General features: G+C 43.2%; 1 protein-coding gene across 4 annotated transcripts in view; it reads right to left on the reverse strand.

The window, feature by feature from the left end:
• nrg3b (neuregulin 3b) overlaps positions 1–19364 on the reverse strand; it is a 591304-nt gene that overhangs the window by 35044 nt on the left and 536896 nt on the right. For all 4 annotated transcript variants that reach the window (XM_061966725.2, XM_061966726.2, XM_061966727.2 and 1 more), the window contains one exon: positions 3894–3994. In XM_061966725.2, the coding sequence (XP_061822709.2) occupies positions 3894–3994 (101 nt within the window). The remainder of the gene's footprint in view (positions 1–3893; positions 3995–19364) is intronic.

Here is a 19364-nt window from a genome sequence, read left to right on the forward strand (position 1 = left end):
GCTCGGCGTGACGCGTCCAGCGGCGAAGCTCGGCGTGGGTCTTGGTCTTGGTGTGGGTCTTGGCATGGCGGGTCTTGGTCTTGGTGTGGGTCTTGGTCTTGGTCTTGGCATGGCGGGTCTTGGTCTTGGCATGGTGGGTCTTGGTCTTGGTCTTGGCATGGCGGGTCTTGGTCTTGGTCTTGGCATGGCGGGTCTTGGTCTTGGTCTTGGCATGGCGTGTCTTGGTCTTGGTCTTGGCATGGCGTGTCTTGGTCTTGGCATGGCGTGTCTTGGTCTTGGTCTTGGTGTGGGTCTTGGTGTGGGTCTTGGTCTGGCGGGTCTTGGTCTTGGTCTTGGTCTTGGCATGGCGTGTCTTGGTCTTGGCATGGCGTGTCTTGGTCTTGGCATGGCGTGTTTTGGTCTTGGCATGGCGTGTCTTGGTCTTGGCATGGCGTGTCTTGGTCTTGGCATGGCGGGTCTTGGTCTTGGCATGGCGGGTCTTGGTCTTGGCATGGCGGGTCTTGGCGTCGTTGAGCTGGTACCGGGTCTTGGCGTCGTTGAGCTGGTACCGGAGCTTGGCGTCGTTGAGCTGGTACCGGAGCTTGGCGTCGTGGAGCTGGTACCGGAGCTTGGCGTCGTGGAGCTGGTACCGGAGCTTGGCGTCGTGGAGCTGGTACCGGAGCTTGGCGTCGTGGAGCTACTGGTGCTAGCCTTGGTGCAGGTGGAGGTGGTCTAGCTGGGGGTTGCGGCTTGGCAGGTCGGAAGACTGGTGAGGGCAGTCGTGAGGGAGGCTGTGGCTTAACATGGTGATGCAGAGCCACCCCACCTACACAGCTCCCGACCCCAGCCCCCCCCTCAAGGGGCGGATACCAGACGCGCTCCCTGCGGTCTGGAACTCTCTGTAGGGGTGGGCGGAGGAGGGCAGAAACTTCCCCATTAAATTGTCCAAATTGTCTTTCTTGTGCCTGGGATTGAGTGGGTGAAAAAAAATTGTTTTGTGTCTTGGGTGTGGCTTGAGTCCTGGGGAGCGGGGAATCAAAAGAAAAAGAATTCAGAAAAAAAAAATCCTGGTCTTTGACGTCATCCGGGCGAAGCCGGGCTGGCTGCTGCTTGCTTCCGCCCGGAGGGGGAGGGGCTTGTGGGAGCGGCGTGTCCCGCTGGCTCGCGGATGTCCTTCCTGGCGTCCCTCGCCTTTGGCGGCGCTTCCTTGGCTGGGATGACGCGCCAACGTCCCCGGGCCAAACGGAGCTGATCGGCACCAGTTTGCCGGTCGGACCCCACATGAGATCTCTGCGCTCCACGGAGGAGTAGCGCAGCGTTTCCTCTTCCATCGCGCACAGGACCGCCCATGTTCCCTCGTCAAAATTGTCCAACTCAGGTGCGGAAAAGCGGGTCTGCTGACGACCTACTGTCAGGACTTGATCTTGAGAGTTTGCTTTTCCAGGATGCAGCGGAAAGTTGGCACGGGCGAGACGGGAACCAAGGTACATGATTTATTTATTAATGTGACAAGGGACATGAAGCAGGATCATAGAGGAGTGTGCAGAAGCATATATGGGGTGCGAGGTCGTCAGGCCGAACAACAGAAAATGAATTAACTTAAATACTATGGACATGATTAACGAAAACAGGTGCGTGACTCAAGACGTGAAACAGGTGCGTGACGTGACAGGTGAAAACTAATGGTTGCTATGGTGACCAGACAAGGGAGTGAAAAGACAGAAACTAAACAAAACATACTTAAAACAAAACTTGATTACACAGACATGACAATTGCGTGATATGTAAAATTTTGAAAAAAACTTTGAAAAATAAAATAAGCCACTGAGAACTGATTTTTAATGGTTTTAACCCTTCTGAAAATGTGAAAATGTTCCCCTTTAACAAAAAATCTTACGGTACATTAAACATATGTTTCTATTGCAAGTTTGTCCTTAAATAAAATAGTGAAAATACAAGAAAACTTGTCTTTTAGTAGTAAGTAAACAAACAAAGACTCCTAATTTAGCTGCTGACATATGCAGTAACATATTGTGTCATTTATCATTCTATTATTTTGTCAAAAATATTAAGGACAAGTGGTAGAAAATAAATTATTAATCTACTTGTTCATTTACTGTTAATATCCGCTTACCTTCTCTCTGAACATGTTCTATCTACACTTCTGTTAAAATGTAATAATCACTCATTCTTTTGTTGTTTGGATGCTTTACATTACTTTTGGATGATACCACAAATTTGGGTATCAATCCGATACCAAGTCGTTACAGGATCATACATTGGTCATATTCAAAGTCCTCATGTGTCCAGGGACATATTTCCTGAGTTTATAAACATAATATACATTTTAAAAAAATGAAAGAAGATAATATCGACGTAATTATAGGAGTATAGACTAAATACACTACTGTACTTGATATCATTACAGTGGATGTTAGATGTAGATCCACCAATGGCGTTTGTTTACATTTTGACGCCGGTGAGCTACGGTGTGTAGTGAAGCATGTTTAGCTATTCCTCGGATGATACTTGTAAGAAACTAACTTTATTTGTCGCCATGGAGACCAGTATTCGCGGACCGGTACTTTTCAGAGGCGGTTCGCTACCGAAAATGATTACCGTATTTTTCGGACTATAAGTTGCAGTTTTTTTCATAGTTTGGCCGGGCTCCAGTGCGATTTATATATGTTTTTTTCTTTCTTTTTTATGCATTTTCGGCAGGTGCGACTTATACTCCGAAAAATACGGTAATTAGTATCGCGGTACTATACTAATACCGGTATACCGTACAACCCTAGAACGTAGCCTTAGTTACATATCATCGAGAGTAACTCACAGCTTACCTTCCCCATCACTGCCCCAAATGTACATGTAAATAGTAGTTATTGTACTCACCCAGAAGATATAAAGGTATGTCTTGCTTCACTCTGACTGCTTTTTATGCTTGTTGGTTTTCTGGCTGGCTGTGCTTTGCTCTTTCTGGGGTCAATAGCTGAAAACATCTCCAAATCATCCATCAGAGTCTAATTCACCGCCGCCTCGCCTGACTCTGACAAGCAGAACGAATGATTGACTGTCCGCCGCCCCGGATGAAACACCTGCGTGACACGGCGATGTGTTTTTTTCATCGGATTTGTCACCTGTCAGGCGGCGACAGCCTCCAATCAGCGATACATCCTGGACGCCCTTGCTTTATAATACCCCAAGCTGCACTCATCATGCAGACTTTAAATAAACACGCCGCGCTTTATGCACCATCTTTTCTCATTTGCATCCCATTACGTGGCAGATTTACCGGCGTCTTTTCCGACGCTGCCCATAATTAGGACAACGGCGATAGATCAAGTGGAAAGCAGACATTTACCGTCACTCACACTTGATTTGCCAGCAGTGAGTGCAAAGTGACGCCACCCGGGGGAGAAAGTTGCAGCGAGTCGGTTTGAAGCTTGTTGCCTGACATGAATGTCATCAGGAGTCAGAGCGTATCTGCAGACGTATCATGAAAAAGGCAAGATGCTTTTTTCGCTTGACTTCCCCGATTGTTCCTCGAGCTGTATTTCATCCCGACTCGGCGCAAAGCAGAAGCACCTCCGACATCTCCAGTCAGCAATCAGAGCGCAACAAAAGCTCGAGTCAACGTTAAACTCAACATTTTGTTTGTCGTCGTCTTTGCTGCGGGGATGTTTACTGAGCTCCATGACTTCAATGGCAATATTCAGAGAGTAAAACTGTGGCATAATGAGAGGAAACGTGCACGCAAAGCTGCTCAGTTCCGCCGGAGCATATAAACTGGCAGGTGAAGTCTCTGTCACAACTCATCTGTGTGTGTTGTCCGAAGGTCTCAGCCATTTTGCAGCTTGATTGCGTTTGCCCGGCCGTGCGTGAGCATGTGAGTGATGAGGCCTCATTTTCACCTGAAGCGTTTCCCTTTAGACAGCGTTCTGCCGAGGACGGGCGGTGCGGCGGTCGGCGCTCCTGGCTCGGCGTCGGAAGGACACCCGTGGGTGCTGCAGCTCTGTAAAGGAGACACAAATCAGATTGTCAAGCATGCTGATCAAAACCTACGGTGCTTGGAACCGATGATGTATCGGGCTTGACTCTATAAAGCAGGGGTGTCCAATCTCTTGGACTTGGGACGAAAGCCGACTAAGCCCATTAATACAATGGATATATAATCAATAATTTGTATAATTGGATATTAAAGGCCTACTGAAACCCACTACTACCGACCATGCAGTCTGATAGTTTATATATCAATGATGAAATCTTAACATTGCAACACATGCCAATACGGCCGGGTTAGCTTACTAAAGTGCAATTTTAAATTTCGCGCGAAATATCCTGCTGAAAATGTCTCGGTATGATGACGCCTGCGCGTGACGTCACGGATTGTAGAGGACATTTTGGGACAGCATGGTGGCCAGCTATTAAGTCGTCTGTTTTCATCGCAAAATTCCAAAGTATTCTGGACATCTGTGTTGGTGAATCTTTTGCAATTTGTTCAATGAACAATGGAGACAGCAAAGAAGAAAGCTGTAGGTGGGAAGCGGTGTGTTGCGGCAGGTGTTGTGCCGGATAACGCACCCCCGCCGTAGAATGCACCCCCTGACTGTTGTGCCGGATAACACAGCCGGTGTTTCATTGTTTACATTCCCGGAAGATGACAGTCAAGCTTTACCAATGGCCTGTGGAGAATTGGGACAACAGAGACTCTTACCAGGAGGACTTTGAGTTGGATGCGCAGACGCGGTACCGTGAGTACGCATGCAGCTGCGGCTTCCGAACATTTGATCGCTTGCCCGTACGTGCGTGCCGCTATGTGCATGTCACGTACGTAACTTTGGGGAAATATATGTGCTGTATAAACTTTGGGAAGGTGAACGGAACTTTGAGCTGTGGGATTGAGTGTGTTGTGCAGGTGTTTGAGTTGTATTGGCGGGTTATATGGATGGGAGGGGGAAGGTGTTTGTTATGCGGGATTAATTTGTGGCATATTAAATATAAGCCTGGTTGTGTTGTGGCTAATAGAGTATATATATGTCTTGTGTTTATTTACTGTTTTAGTCATTCCCAGCTGAATATCAGGTCCCACCCGCCTCTCACAGCATCTTCCCTATCTGAATCGCTCCCACTGCCCTCTAGTCCTTCACTCTCACTTTCCTCATCCACGAATCTTTTCATCCTCGCTCAAATTAATGGGGAAATCGTCGCTTTCTCGGTCCGAATCGCTCTCGCTGCTGGTGGCCATGATTGTAAACAATGTGCGGATGCGAGGAGCTCCACAACCTGTGACGTCACGCGCATATCGTCTGCTACTTCCGGTACAGGCAAGGCTTTTTTTATCAGGGACCAAAAGTTGCGAACTTTATCGTCGATGATCTCTACTAAATCCTTTCAGCAAAAATATGGCAATATCGCGAAATGATCAAGTATGACACATAGAATGGACCTGCTGTCCCCGTTTAAATAAGAAAATCGCATTTCAGTAGGCCTCTAAGAGTATGTGACAAGTTCGACTCCTACCTTGTCTACTTCCGTGACAACCTTCTTAAAGTTTTGTAATCAATCAGAAATATCAAGCAGCTGAAATGTTCTAAACATGGATAAGTATAGAGAAAGTTTTGCATTTTTCCCATCATGCTTCGTAATGGATATAAATGGGTGTAATTTTGAATTTTTTATGGTGCACGGAGATTTTTTGATATAGTCCGCAAAGTTAAATTAGCAGGTTGTGTCTTTGATTGAGACTTTTATTAGTAGGTTACACAGTGAAGTACATATTCTGTACAATTGACTACTAAATGGTAACACCCGAATACGTTTTTCAACTTGTTTAGTCGGGGTCCACTTAAATTGATTCATGATACAGATATATACTATCAGATATATACTATCATCATAATACAGTCATCACACAAGATAATCACATTGAATTATTTACATTATTTACAATCCGGGGTGTGGAGGGGGTGTGACCATGTCTATTGACAATTGGTGTTGGTAGAATTTTTTTTTTCTTACACCATGACTCGGTAAGGTTGTTTGCATTGAGTCATATAAGTAAATGCTGCGTGCATGTTCATTCTGATTATAATTAAAGGTTATTGGCCAGAAATATTCAAGATGTCCACTAGATGGCAACATAAAAGCAGAATCAAAATTGTCAGACTATGAAAATTTAAAGTTAAAGTACCAATGATTGTCACACACACACTAGGTGTGGCAAAATTATTCTCTGCATTTGACCCATTACCCTTGATCACCCCCTGAGAGGTGAGGGGAGCAAAGAGCAGCAGTGGTGGCCGCGCCCGGGAATCATTTTTGGTGATTTAACCCCCAATTCAAACCCTTGATGCTGAGTGCCAAGCAGGGAGGTATTGAGTCCCATTTTTATAGTCTTTGGTATGACTCGGCTGGGGTTTGAACTCACAACCTACCGATCTCAGGGCGGACACTCTTGAGTGTAAGATTCCTAAACTCATGACGTCCCGTGGGCCAAAGTCAAAGACGGCCGGCCACACTTTGCCCCCGGGCCATAGCTTGGACACCCCTGTTGTAAAGCAACAACGTGAGGAAATTGGACTTATTTACTACATATGGCCCCATTCTTCACGTTTTACCTGACACATGAAACATGACAAATTTAGCAGCCAGACGCCAGTTGAGTGTTGAACAGTGTTCATTATAATGGCATTTTATAATAACGGCATTAGTAACGCCGTTACTTTTACTAGTAACGAGTAATTTAAATTTAAGTTAAAAATGTTTGGCCAGGGGACGGGCTGTATATATATATATATATATATATATATATATATATATATATATATATATATATATATATATATATATATATATATATATATATATATAAGGGATGTCCGATAATGGCTTTTTGCCGATATCCGATATTCCAATATTGACCAAACCCTTAATTACAGATGCCGATATCAACCGATACCGATACCAATATATACAGTCGTGGAATTAACACATTATTATGCCTAATTTGGACAACCAGGTATGGTGAAGATAAGGTCCTTTTTTAAAAAATTAATAAAAATAAAATAAGAAAAATAAATTAAAAAGTAAAACAATACAAAAACAGTTACGTAGAAACTAGTAATTAATGAACATTTGTAAAATTAACTGTTAAAGGTTAGTACTATTAGTGGACCAGCAGCACGCACAATCATGTGTGCTTACGGACTGTATCCCTGCAGACTGTATTGATATATATTGATATATAATGTAGGAACCAGAATATTAATAACAGAAAGAAACAACCCTTTTGTGTGAATGAGTGTGAATGAGTGTAAATGGGGGAGGGAGGTTTTTTGGGTTGGTGTACTAATTGTAAGTGTATCTTGTGTTTTCTATGTTGATTTAATAAAAAATAAAAATAAATAAAATAAAATGAAAAAAACGATACCGATAATTTAAAAAAAACGATACCGATAATTTCCGTTATTACATTCTAAAGCATTTATCGGCCGATGATATCGGCAGGCCGATATCGTCGGACATCTCTAATATATATATATATATATATATATATGTGGAGGGGGGCGTGGCCTGCGGCGGAACAGGGTGTGTCAGGACTGGCCTCGAAGACAGCGACAGGTGCGTAGATGGCCCAGGTGGGACCTTGTTATCTAATCACCTGTCGCCTTATTAGCAGCAGCCGTGAGGAAACGAGTAGATGGAGTTGGAGGTGCTGCTGAGAGACACGGACGCAGAAAAGACACTGTGCTGAAAAGCAAAAGACTTTGCACCATTGAAGGAAAATAAAACAGTGTTATATCCTGAATTCCTGCAGTCTGTAGTGGTCTGAAGAACCCACTAGAGGGCAACCTCTACAATATATATATAAATAAGTGAATGTCTCAGGCAGCAGAACCCTGATGAGAGTGCAGAGGAGGAGAAGCAGACAACCAGGACGGACAAGCCCCCCTACATGGCATGTACCACCGTCAGATAGAGGAAGTGGCTGATATTAAGAAATCCTACCAGTGGCTGGAAAATGCAGGACTGGCAGACAGCACAGAGGCACTAATCATGGCAGCACAAGAACAGGTCATAAGCACAAGAGCCATAGAGGCCAGGATCTACCAGAGTAGATCAGACCCAAGATTCAGATTGTGCAAAGAAGCCCCTGAGACAGTCCAGCACATAGTAGCAGGCTGTAAGATGTTAGCTGGGTCAGCGTACATGGAGAGGCACAACCAAGTGGCTGGGATAGCATACAGGAACATCTGCAACCAGTATGGAATAGAAGTACCCAAATCCCAATGGGCCATACCACAGAAGGTGGCTGAGAACAACAGGGCCAAGGTTCTGTTGGACTTTGGCTTCCACACTGACAAACAGCTTCTGGCTAACCAACCAGACATAGTGGTGGTGGACAAAGAGCAGAAAAGGGTGGTGGTGATAGATGTGGCAATCCCAGCTGACGCCAACATCAGGAAGAAGAAACACGAAAAACTTTAGAAGTTGAAAGAGCAGCTGGAATTGATGTGGAAGGTCAAGACTTGCGTGGTCCCCGTGGTAGTGGGGTGCTCGGAGCAGTAACTCCCAAACTGGGAGAGTGGCTCCAACAGATCCCAGGAACAACATCTGAAGCCTCAGTCCAGAAGAGCGCAGTCCTAGGAACAGCCAAGATACTGCGCAGAACCCTCAAACTCTCAGGCCTCTGGTAGAGGACCCGAGCTTGAGGATGACACAGATTGATTGATTGATTGATTGAAACTTTTATTAGTAGATTGCACAGTACAGTACATATTCCTTCCAATTGACCACTAAATGGTAACACCCGAATAAGTTTTTCAACTTGTTTAAGACGGGGTCCACGTAAATCAATTCATGGTACAAATATATACTCTCAGCATAATACAGTCATCACACAAGTTAATCATCAGAGTATATACATTGATACCACCCCACCGGGGTGAGAAGGAGATTAGTTTTTTTTATATATATTCCAAGCGCGATGGGAAAATGCATTTTTAGACTATATGATTTGCCTGAGCGGCTATGAGACACAGAGCGGTAGGAAATGGATTACCGTATTTTTCGGAATATAAGTCGCAGTTTTTTTCATAGTTTGGCCGGGGGTGCGACTTATACTCAGGAGTGACTTATGTGTGAAATTATTAACACATTACCGTAAAATATCAAATAATATTATTTAGCTCATTCACGTAAGAGACTAGACGTATAAGATTTCATCGGATTTAGCGATTAGGAGTGACAGATTGTTTGGTAAACGTATAGCATGTAATATATGTTATACCGTATTTTTCTGCGTATAAGTCGCACCGGAGTATAAGTCGCACCTGCCTAAAATGCATAATAAATAAGGAAAAAAACATATATAAATCACACTGGAGCCCGGCCAAACTATGAAAAAAACTGCGACTTATAGTCCGGAAAATACGGTAGTTATTTGAATGACTCTTACCATAATGTTACGTTAACATACCAGGCACGTTCTCAGTTGGTTATTTATGCCTCATATAACGTACACTTATTCAGCCTGTGGTTCACTATTCTTTATTTATTTTAAATTGCCTTTCAAATGTCTATTCTTGGTGTTGGCTTTTATCAAATAAATTTCCCCCAAAAATGCGACTTATACTCCAGTGCGACTTATACATGTTTTTTTCCTTCTTTATTATGCATTTTCGGCTGGTGCGACTTATACTCCGTAGCGACTTATACTCCGAAAAATACGGTACTTATATATGTCAGTAAACTCACCATGAAAGCGCTAAAACATACCGGTATAGTGAGTTTACATTATTCACCCAAGGAACTTTAGTTATTAGAGTTCCGGTCGGACGCTTTTTCACGGGACACATTTCCGGCGTTGTTGTTGTTTCCGGATGAGGAGATGCTGCTCCGTTATTGATTGAAGTAAAGTCTGAATGTCATTAAGACAGTTAGCTCCATCTTTTGACATTTCTTCCACTCCGTCCTTGCACGCTACACCGCTACAACAAAGATGACGGGGAGAAGACGCTGCCAAAGGTGAGCCACGTAAATAAGACTGCCACAAAACGGCGCATCCGAAAGGGACTGTCGGACTTATATATGTTTTTTTTCTTCTTTGTTATGCATTTTCGGCAGGTGCGACTTATACTCCGTAGCGACTTATACTCCGAAAAATACGGTACTTATATATGTCAGTAAACTCACCATGAAAGCTCTAAAACATACCGGTATAGTGAGTTTACATTATTCACCCAAGGAACTTTAGTTATTAGAGTTCCGGTTGGACGCTTTTTCACGGGACACATTTCCGGCGTTGTTGTTGTTTCCGGATGAGGAGATGCTGCTCCGTTATTGATTTAAGTAAAGTCTGAATGTCATTAAGACAGTTAGCTCCATCTTTTGACATTTCTTCCACTCCCGTCCTTGCACGCTACACCGCTACAACAAAGATGACGGGGAGAAGACGCTGCCGAAGATGAGCCACGTAAATAAGACTGCCACAAAACGGCGCATCCGAAAGGGACTGTCGGACTTATATATGTTTTTTTTCTTCTTTGTTATGCATTTTTGGCAGGTGCGACTTATACTCCGGTGCGACTTATACTCCGAAAAATACGGTAGAAAGGACAGATTTTTAAAAATAATAATTAAAAAAAAGCTGGCGGGCCGGATCCCGGCCGTAGTTTGGGGACAACGATTGACGCCATACTTGCTCACAATTAGTTATTAAAAAAAAATAAAAATCTCTATACGGCTTTAAAAATGAAATATATAAAAATGGCCACTGCAGCCTTTAATTGCTCAGTGTGTGGCCCCCAGTGGTAAAAGTTTGTCGCAAGACATTTTTCCTTGGTCTGATAGTGCAAGGATGCATGATTACCATTTGATACAGTATATGTATTCACACGGTGTAGACTCCAATGACACTTCTGAATTATAGAGGAAGCCCTGAAGCACAGAAAAACTCAAAAAGATGTCATTACTCATCAATACAGCTCATTTTGGATCCATTTTAGCCGCGATCCAAGTTAAAGCCTGCTGCAAGTAATGTAAGGCGCGGTGGTAAAAAGTGCTTGGAGGTAAAATGCATAATGTGGGAATAGAGTGTAGTATCAGCAGTCTCCATGAGCTTTATGTCCCCTGTTTCTGCCTTTCACTGGTGTATTCCCCCGCGCTCAGGCACTGTCTTTAATTACACTTTACATTTTAAAGCGCAGATTAGAAGCATCAAGCAGCACACCAGCCCTCGCAGACAAGAATTAATCCCACACATTAATGGCTTCGCCCTCCTGGCCCTCCTCACCATTCTTTTTCCCGTAGTCTTATCAAAAAAGAGCACCATTATCTTTGGACAATTACCAGGAGGCGCCACCTGCAGGGGCAACTAAATCCGAATCAGGGGATAACTCTCAGGCGAGACCTTTAAAGTCGATCAATTCTGAACCGGACCTGAAAAGTAGCCACAAGAAAACGTCCCGGAATGCAAGAATGGAGCATAAAGACGCTGTAACTACGAGTTCTGTGTCGATGTTTTACGACTCTTTTAAGAGCCTTTACAATCCTAGGCAAGGTGGAGACTGCAGGGGGACACAGGAGCCTAATAAAAAGCACGACCTGATGGAAAAACCTTTGCATTCAGGCCAGCGTTAATCCTGCTTCATTATGAGCTAGTTTGGGAAACCTTAACTAAAGAGCAGAAGTACAACAACCGACACTCACATACTTCTGACACCGCCTTGTTGCATAATCACACACCTGCATGCATCATTTGCATAGAACGTGTAATTGTTTGGCGCAGAGCTGCCATTTCATTAATTATGGAGATACCTTCACAAGGGTTTAGTATCACGCCTGTCGCTAGATGAGGTGGCTATTCAATTCTTCCTGTTACATGGAATCATCTGTTGTCAGTACCTGTTCACTGCATTGGAAATCACTATCAAGTACCTTTTAAAAAGGACTGCGTCGAGGGGGACTATACCATGCGGTACCAACGAGGGCTGCACGAGTCCAGGAAAATTGTTTTTTTAGATACCACGAAGTACCACCTCAGAAAATCAACCACCACCACAATACATACTGTATATATATATATATATATATATATATACATATATATATATATGTATATACAAACCCCGTTTCCATATGAGTTGGGAAATTGTGTAAGATGTAAATATAAACGGAATACAATGATTTACAAATCATTTTCAACCCATATTCAGTTGAATATGCTACAAAGACAACATATTTGATGTTGAGGAATGCTCATCAAACACTTATTTGGAACATCCCACAGGTGAACAGGCAAATTGGGAACAGGTGGGTGCCATGATTGGGTATAAAGGTAGATTCCATGAAATGCTCAATCATTCACAAACAAGGATGGGGCGAGGGTCACCACTTTGTCAACAAATGCGTGAGCAAATTGTTGAACAGTTTAAGAAAAACCTTTCTCAACCAGCTATTGCAAGGAATTTAGGGATTTCACCATCTACGCTCTGTAATATCATCAAAGGGTTCAGAGAATCTGGAGAAATCACTGCACGTAAGCAGCTAAGCCCGTGACCTTCGATCCCTCAGGCTGTACTGCATCAACAAGCGACATCAGTGTGTAAAGGATATCACCACATGGGCTCAGGAACACTTCAGAAACCCACTGTCAGTAACTACAGTTGGTCGCTACATCTGTAAGTGCAAGTTAAAACTCTCCTACGCAAGGCGAAAACCGTCTATCAACAACACCCAGAAACGCCGTCGGCTTCCCTTGGCCTGAGCTCATCTAAGATGGACTGATACAAAGTGGAAAAGTGTTCTGTCGTCTGACGAGTCCACATTTCAAATTGTTTTTGGAAACTGTGAACGTTGTGTCCTCCAGACCAAAGAGGAAAAGAACCATCCGGATTGTTATAGGCGCAAAGTTAAAAAGCCAGCATCTGTGATGGTATGGGGGTGTATTAGTGCCCAAGACATGGGTAACTTACACATCTGTGAAGGTGCCATTAATGCTGAAAGGTACATACAGGTTTTGGAGCAATATATGTTGCCATCCAAGCAACGTTACCATGGACGCCCCTGCTTATTTCAGCAAGACAATGCCAAGCCACGTGTTACATCAACGTGGCTTCTTAGTAAAAGAGTGCGGGTACGAGACTGGCCTGCTGTGCAGTGAGACCATATTGCTATATGAATTATATTATACATTTCCATAGTTTAGTTAGCTGAAGTATATAATGTACAGTGTATTTTGTCAACAACTGTATGTGTGTAACGTATTTCTTGTGCTGGGCAATCGTAAAACAGCTGCGAAGACGCACTGGCTGAGGCTCGCAGTAATCCCGCCTCATGGTGGTAGAGGGCGCTGGTGATCCCAGGGTTCATTTTGCGGCTGCAGAATAAGTGACAACAAGCAGCAACAGTTAGCAGCGATCGTTTATTTTTTCCTCTCGCCTGGACTTTTAACATGGAGGATTACATATCTAAAATAAAACAGTTTTCTAAAGCGGACTTTCAATCGAAGCAGGAGGTAATAATTAAAGGAAGATCTCCATCGAGACAGAGAGACTTTTAAAACTGAAGAAAGATAAGGAAGACTTCCATAAACAAGTTATCGATGCTTTTGTTCAGAAGGAGCAGCGCATGGACTTCATTTACAAGTAAAGGTAAGACCATAATAACGTTTTTTTTATTAAATGTGCTTTTTTGTGTGTTACAGTTTGTATGTGTAACGTTAAAGTTAAGATAAAGTACCAATGATTGTCACACACACACTAGGTGTGGTGAAATGTGTCCTCTGCATTTGACCCATCTCCTTGATCACCCCCTGGGAGGTGAGGGGAGCAGTGGGCAGCAGCGGTGCCGCGCCCGGGAATCGTTTTTGGTGATTTAACCCCCAATTCCAACCCTTGATGCTTAAACATAACCCGTTAACTGCTGCCAATCAAATGGTGAATAAGATACTATTTAGGGTTCATATGTTTGTAAATCTGACTGTAATGAAGTCAGTGCTTCACCAGCCATGAACCTCACCGCACGTCACTGCCCCAGGGGTACGCGTACCCCCATTTTAGGACCACTGATTTAGAGGACTTTGTGGAGAGAATAGAGGACCTCACTTTTATTTACGTTAGAACGTTTTAAAAAACAAAAACAATCAAAAAAACATCTGTCTTCTTGTCTCTTACAATTATTGTGAACGACGGGCATAATTCCAAAAATAAATGGCAGTTCCCCTTAAAACATGGGAGAATAGGACCCTTAGTGTGGGAGCATTGTCCAGGTTTAAAGGGGAACATTATCACAATTTCAGAAGGGTTAAAACCATTAAAAATCAGTTCCCAGTGGCTTATTTTATTTTTCGAAGTTTTTTTCAAAATTTTACCCATCACGCAATACCCCTAAAAAAAGCTTCAAAGTGCCTGATTTTAACCATCGTTATAAACACCCGTCCATTTTCCTGTGACGTCACATAGTGATGCCAACACAAACAAACATGACTCATAGAACAGCAAGCTATAGCGACATTAGCTCGGATTCAGACTCAGATTTCAGCGGCTTAAGCGATTCAACAGATTACGCATGTATTGAAACGGATGGTTGTAGTGTGGAGGCAGGTAGCGAAAACGAAATTGAAGAAGAAACTGAAGCTATTGAGCCATATCGGTTTGAACCGTATGCAAGCGAAAACGACGAAAACGACACGACAGCCAGCGACACGGGAGAAAGCGAGGACGAATTCGGCGATCGCCTTCTGACCAACGATTGGTATGTGTTTGTTTGGCATTAAAGGAAACTAACAACTATGAACTAGGTTTACAGCATATGAAATACATTTGGCAACAACATGCACTTCGAGAGTGCAGACAGCCCAATTTTCATCAATTAATATATTCTGTAGACATACCCTCATGTCAGCAGGTCAGGGAAGCTAGGGTCGATATTCTTCTCTTGATCATCTTCGGTGGCATAAGGGACGGTGTGAGCCAAGACATCCAGGGGGTTTAGCTCGCTCGTCTGCGGGAACAAACTGCCGCCATTGCTTGCCGTCCTACCGAGGTCCTTTGTCCCTGAATTGCTCACACACTCCGGCAGATTCAATGGGGGTCTGGCGGCAGATTTCTTTGACTTTATCGTTGGAAATGCATCTGCTTTGAGTGTCGCAGGATATCCACACATTCTTGCCATCTCTGTCGTAGCATAGCTTTCGTCGGTAAAGTGTGCGGAACAAACGTCCAATTTCTTGCCACTTTCGCATCTTTGGGCCACTGGTGCAACTTGAATCCGTCCCTGTTCCTGTTGTTACACCCTCCGACAACACACCGACGAGGCATGATGTCTCCAAGGTACGGAAAACAGTCGAAAAAACGGAAAATAACAGAGCTGATTCGACTCGGTGTTTGAGAAAATGGCGGATTGCTTCCCGATGTGATGTCACGTTGAGAGCGAATACTAGAAAGGCGTTTAATTCGCCAAAATTCACCCATTTAGAGTTCGGAAATCGGTTAAAAAAATATATGGTCTTTTTTTCTGCAACATCAAGGTATATATTGACGGCTACATAGGTCTGGTGATAATGTTCCCCTTTAAGGGACTGAGCTCCATGGAGCCGACATCCACACCGACAAGATGTGTGCCTGGGAAGGGGCAAGGCGTGTTAGGGGTTAATAAATGCCTGCCTGTTGGCAAGTTTGTTGGTTTCTCTCCAGCAGGGGAGGACATTAAATCTAATAATACCAATGTTTTTTTTTTTAGAGAGGCAATTTTATTCCAGCAGAAATGTTTATGTAAATCTCCATGATGAAAATATGTGCAATTATCACTGATATGTAATTTCCCCTATGACACACTCAGGTGTGCGCTGCTGCAGCAACTAATCCAAGGATATTTGCGCGTACGTGGAGGAATCCAGCGTTTCCATGCCCGGAAACCTGCACTTCAGCTGTGTACATCACAGGCAGTCATTTGTAAAAAAAAAATAAATAAAAAAAAAAAAAAGCTTCCATCTTCGCCTCAAAGGACGTTTGTTTGGCGCTCACTTCAGCCATCAAAGGCTTGGATGAAAAGAAGCGGTGTTCTGATGTGTTGGTGCAATGCTACACTTTCTAGAAATCGAGCACGTGGCGTTTTCCTGCAAGCTGAGGGGGTGGAGACGGTCATCGCCGTGGTCGCTTGGCAATCTTTCCTCGGACTGGACAGCTCATTCCCTCCTCCTGGGTGCTTAAGGCCACTGATCTTTCCCATCCCACCTTAAGCTTCCCTCACGCTGTTCTCCCAAAGCTTGTTTTTATGTTTGCGTCTTGCCTCTTTCCCTCGGCTTCCTCCCAGCTTTTTTGAGGAATTTTGAACCCCGCCATGAAAGACGGGACTTTAATGTGCCGAGATTGGTGTCAAACTTTTGCGGACAGTCGTTTGGAAACTTTTCTTTTATGGGAAAAGGATGCGATTACATTTTTCCCGGCCAAGATTTACACTTAACGTTCCGACACCTCTCAGCTGTCGACCACTCAAAGTTGTCATTCCGGATGACATCCTCAAAGAGCTTTTCGGAGTCTGCCAAGTCTTCCGTGGGCGGGGCTCGCCGACGAGGGTGTTGGTTTCAGCGGTGGATGCTCGTGCATTATTGAACACGTCTCAGTTGAGAGCTGCATTCTGAGAAGTGCTCACGCAAAAAAGGGCCGCAACAGAGGCGAGAAGCTGCATTGGATTACAGCAACAACAGTGTCTCCAGCGACTTCAACACAATCGAAACCAACAGAGATGCAATTTGGAATTCAACCAGAATTCCCTGAAAAACAGACCGAAAAGAAAAAACATCCAAAGTATTGATTTTCTAACTGTGGTGTGGGTTCTGTATTTTTCAGACCACAGGACGCACCGGGTTATTACTCCATCCAGCTGTATAATCACTCGCCATACAGCAATAGATGATATCTGTCTATTACCTGACACCTTCTACAAACCCCGTTTCCATATGAGTTGGGAAATTGTGTTAGAAACGGAATACAATGATTTGCAAATCATTTTCAACCCATATTCAGTTGAATATGCTACAAAGACAACATATTTGATGTTCAAACTCATAAACATTTTTTTTTGTTTCAAATAATCATTAACTTTAGAATTTGATGCCAGCAACGCGTGACAAAGAAGTTGGGAAAGGTGGCAATAAATACTGATAAAGTTGAGGAATGCTCATCAAACACTTATTTGGAACATTCCACAGGTGTGCAGGCTAATTGGAAACAGGTGTGTGCCATGATTGGGTATAAAAAAAAGCTTCCCAAAAAATGCTCAGTCTTTCACAAGAAAGGATGTGGCGAGGTACGCCCCTTTGTCCACAACTGCGTGATCAAATAGTCAAACAGTTTAAGAACAACGTTTCTCAAAGTGCAATTGCAAGAAATTTAGGGATTTCAACATCTACGGTCCATAATATCATCAAAAGGTTCAGAGAATCAGGAGAAATCACTCCACGTAAGCGGCATGGTCGGAAACCAACATTGAATGACCGTGACCTTCGATCCCTCAGACGGCACTGTATCAAAAAGCGACATCAATCTCTAAAGGATATCACCACATGGGCTCAGGAACACTTCAGAAAATCACTGTCACTAAATACAGTTCGTCGCTACATCTGTAAGTGCAAGTTAAAGCTCTACTATGCAAAGCGAAAGCCATTTATCAACAACATCCAGAAACGCCGCCGGCTTCTCTAGGCCCGAGATCATCTAAGATGGACTCATGCAAAGTGGAAAAGTGTTCTGTGGTCTGACGAGTCCACATTTCAAATTGTTTTTGGAAATATTCGACATCGTGTCATCCGGACCAAAGGGGAAGCGAACCATCCAGACTGTTATCGACGCAAAGTTGAAAAGCCAGCATCTGTGATGGTATGGGGGTGCATTAGTGCCCAAGGCATGGGTAACTTACACATCTGTGAAGGCACCATTAATGCTGAAAGGTACATACAGGTTTTGGAAGAACATATGCTGCCATCTAAGCGCCGTCTTTTTCATGGACGCCCCTGCTTATTTCAGCAAAACAATACCAAGCCACATTCAGCACGTGTTACAACAGCGTGGCTTCGTAAAAAAAGAGTGCGGGTACTTTCCTGGCCAGCCTGCAGTCCAGACCTGTCTCCCATCGAAAATGTGTGGCGCATTATGAAGCATAAAATACGACAGCGGAGACCCCCGGACTGTTGAACGACTGAAGCTCTACATAAAACAAGAATGCGAAAGAATTCCACTTTCAAAGCTTCAACAATTAGTTTCCTCAGTTCCCAATCGTTTACTGAGTGTTGTTAAAAGAAAAGGTGATGTAACACAGTGGTGAACATGCCCTTTCCCAACTACTTTGGCACGTGTTGCAGCCATGAAATTCTAAGTTAATTATTATTTGAAAAAAATAAATAAAGTTTATGAGTTTGAACATCAAATATCTTGTCTCTGTAGTGCATTCAATTGAATATGGGTTGAAACGGATTTGCAAATCATTGTATTCCGTTTCTATTTACATCTAACACAATTTCCCAACTCAAACGGGGTTTGTAATTGGTATAACAACTGGACAGCACAGGTATAATAATCGGCTCGCTGTTAAATGTTAGAATATTATGATGATTACCGGTATCGATTCCCAGGTATCAAGAATTGGCACCATATCGGTTTCAATGTCAAAGGTAAACATCCCTGAGAGTACAAGCCACCATGATTGTAAGCGGTGGTCGCCATAATATTTTTGTAAGTGGTATGAAGTTGGAGAACCAATAGATGTCAATCAAGTATTCAGTTGAGGGAATTACTTCGCAAATGGCATTCATCATTAACTTGTGTCTACACTCAAACGTTAGATATAAACATTTGCTATGACAGAAGATGTTTGTAAAATAAAACATCCTTATGATGGTGACTACCGAAATGAATTTGCTTTATTATTATTTTTATAGAAACATTTTTTTTTAAATTGTGTTCAATTTCCACTGATTTGGCGTCAGGGATGAATATAATAAACAAAACAAGGAGGACATATTGAGAGTGTTGCTAATGCACTTTGGCCATTGCTGCTTTCGATAGGACTTTTACAAGAGAGCATTAGTCCGCACTTACGTGTGGAAGCATCAACCTCATCCAAGGCATCTCTCTATATCCAATTACATCCTACAATACTAAAGTACATGTTATCAATGCCTTGTTTACATTTCAGGGGCTAGAAAAAGAGTTTTATGGCAAATATTTCATAAAATCATGTCACCATCAACATGTTGATACAGTTGAAGACTCACAATGTAATCAAAGCATTACATTATTATTAGAGATGTCCGATAATATCGGGCTACCGATATTATCGGCCGATAAATGCTTTAAAATGTAATATTGGAGATTGTCGGTATT

The sequence above is a fragment of the Nerophis lumbriciformis genome, linkage group LG11, assembly GCF_033978685.3.
Source record: "Nerophis lumbriciformis linkage group LG11, RoL_Nlum_v2.1, whole genome shotgun sequence".
In the NCBI taxonomy this organism is placed as follows: domain Eukaryota; kingdom Metazoa; phylum Chordata; class Actinopteri; order Syngnathiformes; family Syngnathidae; genus Nerophis; species Nerophis lumbriciformis.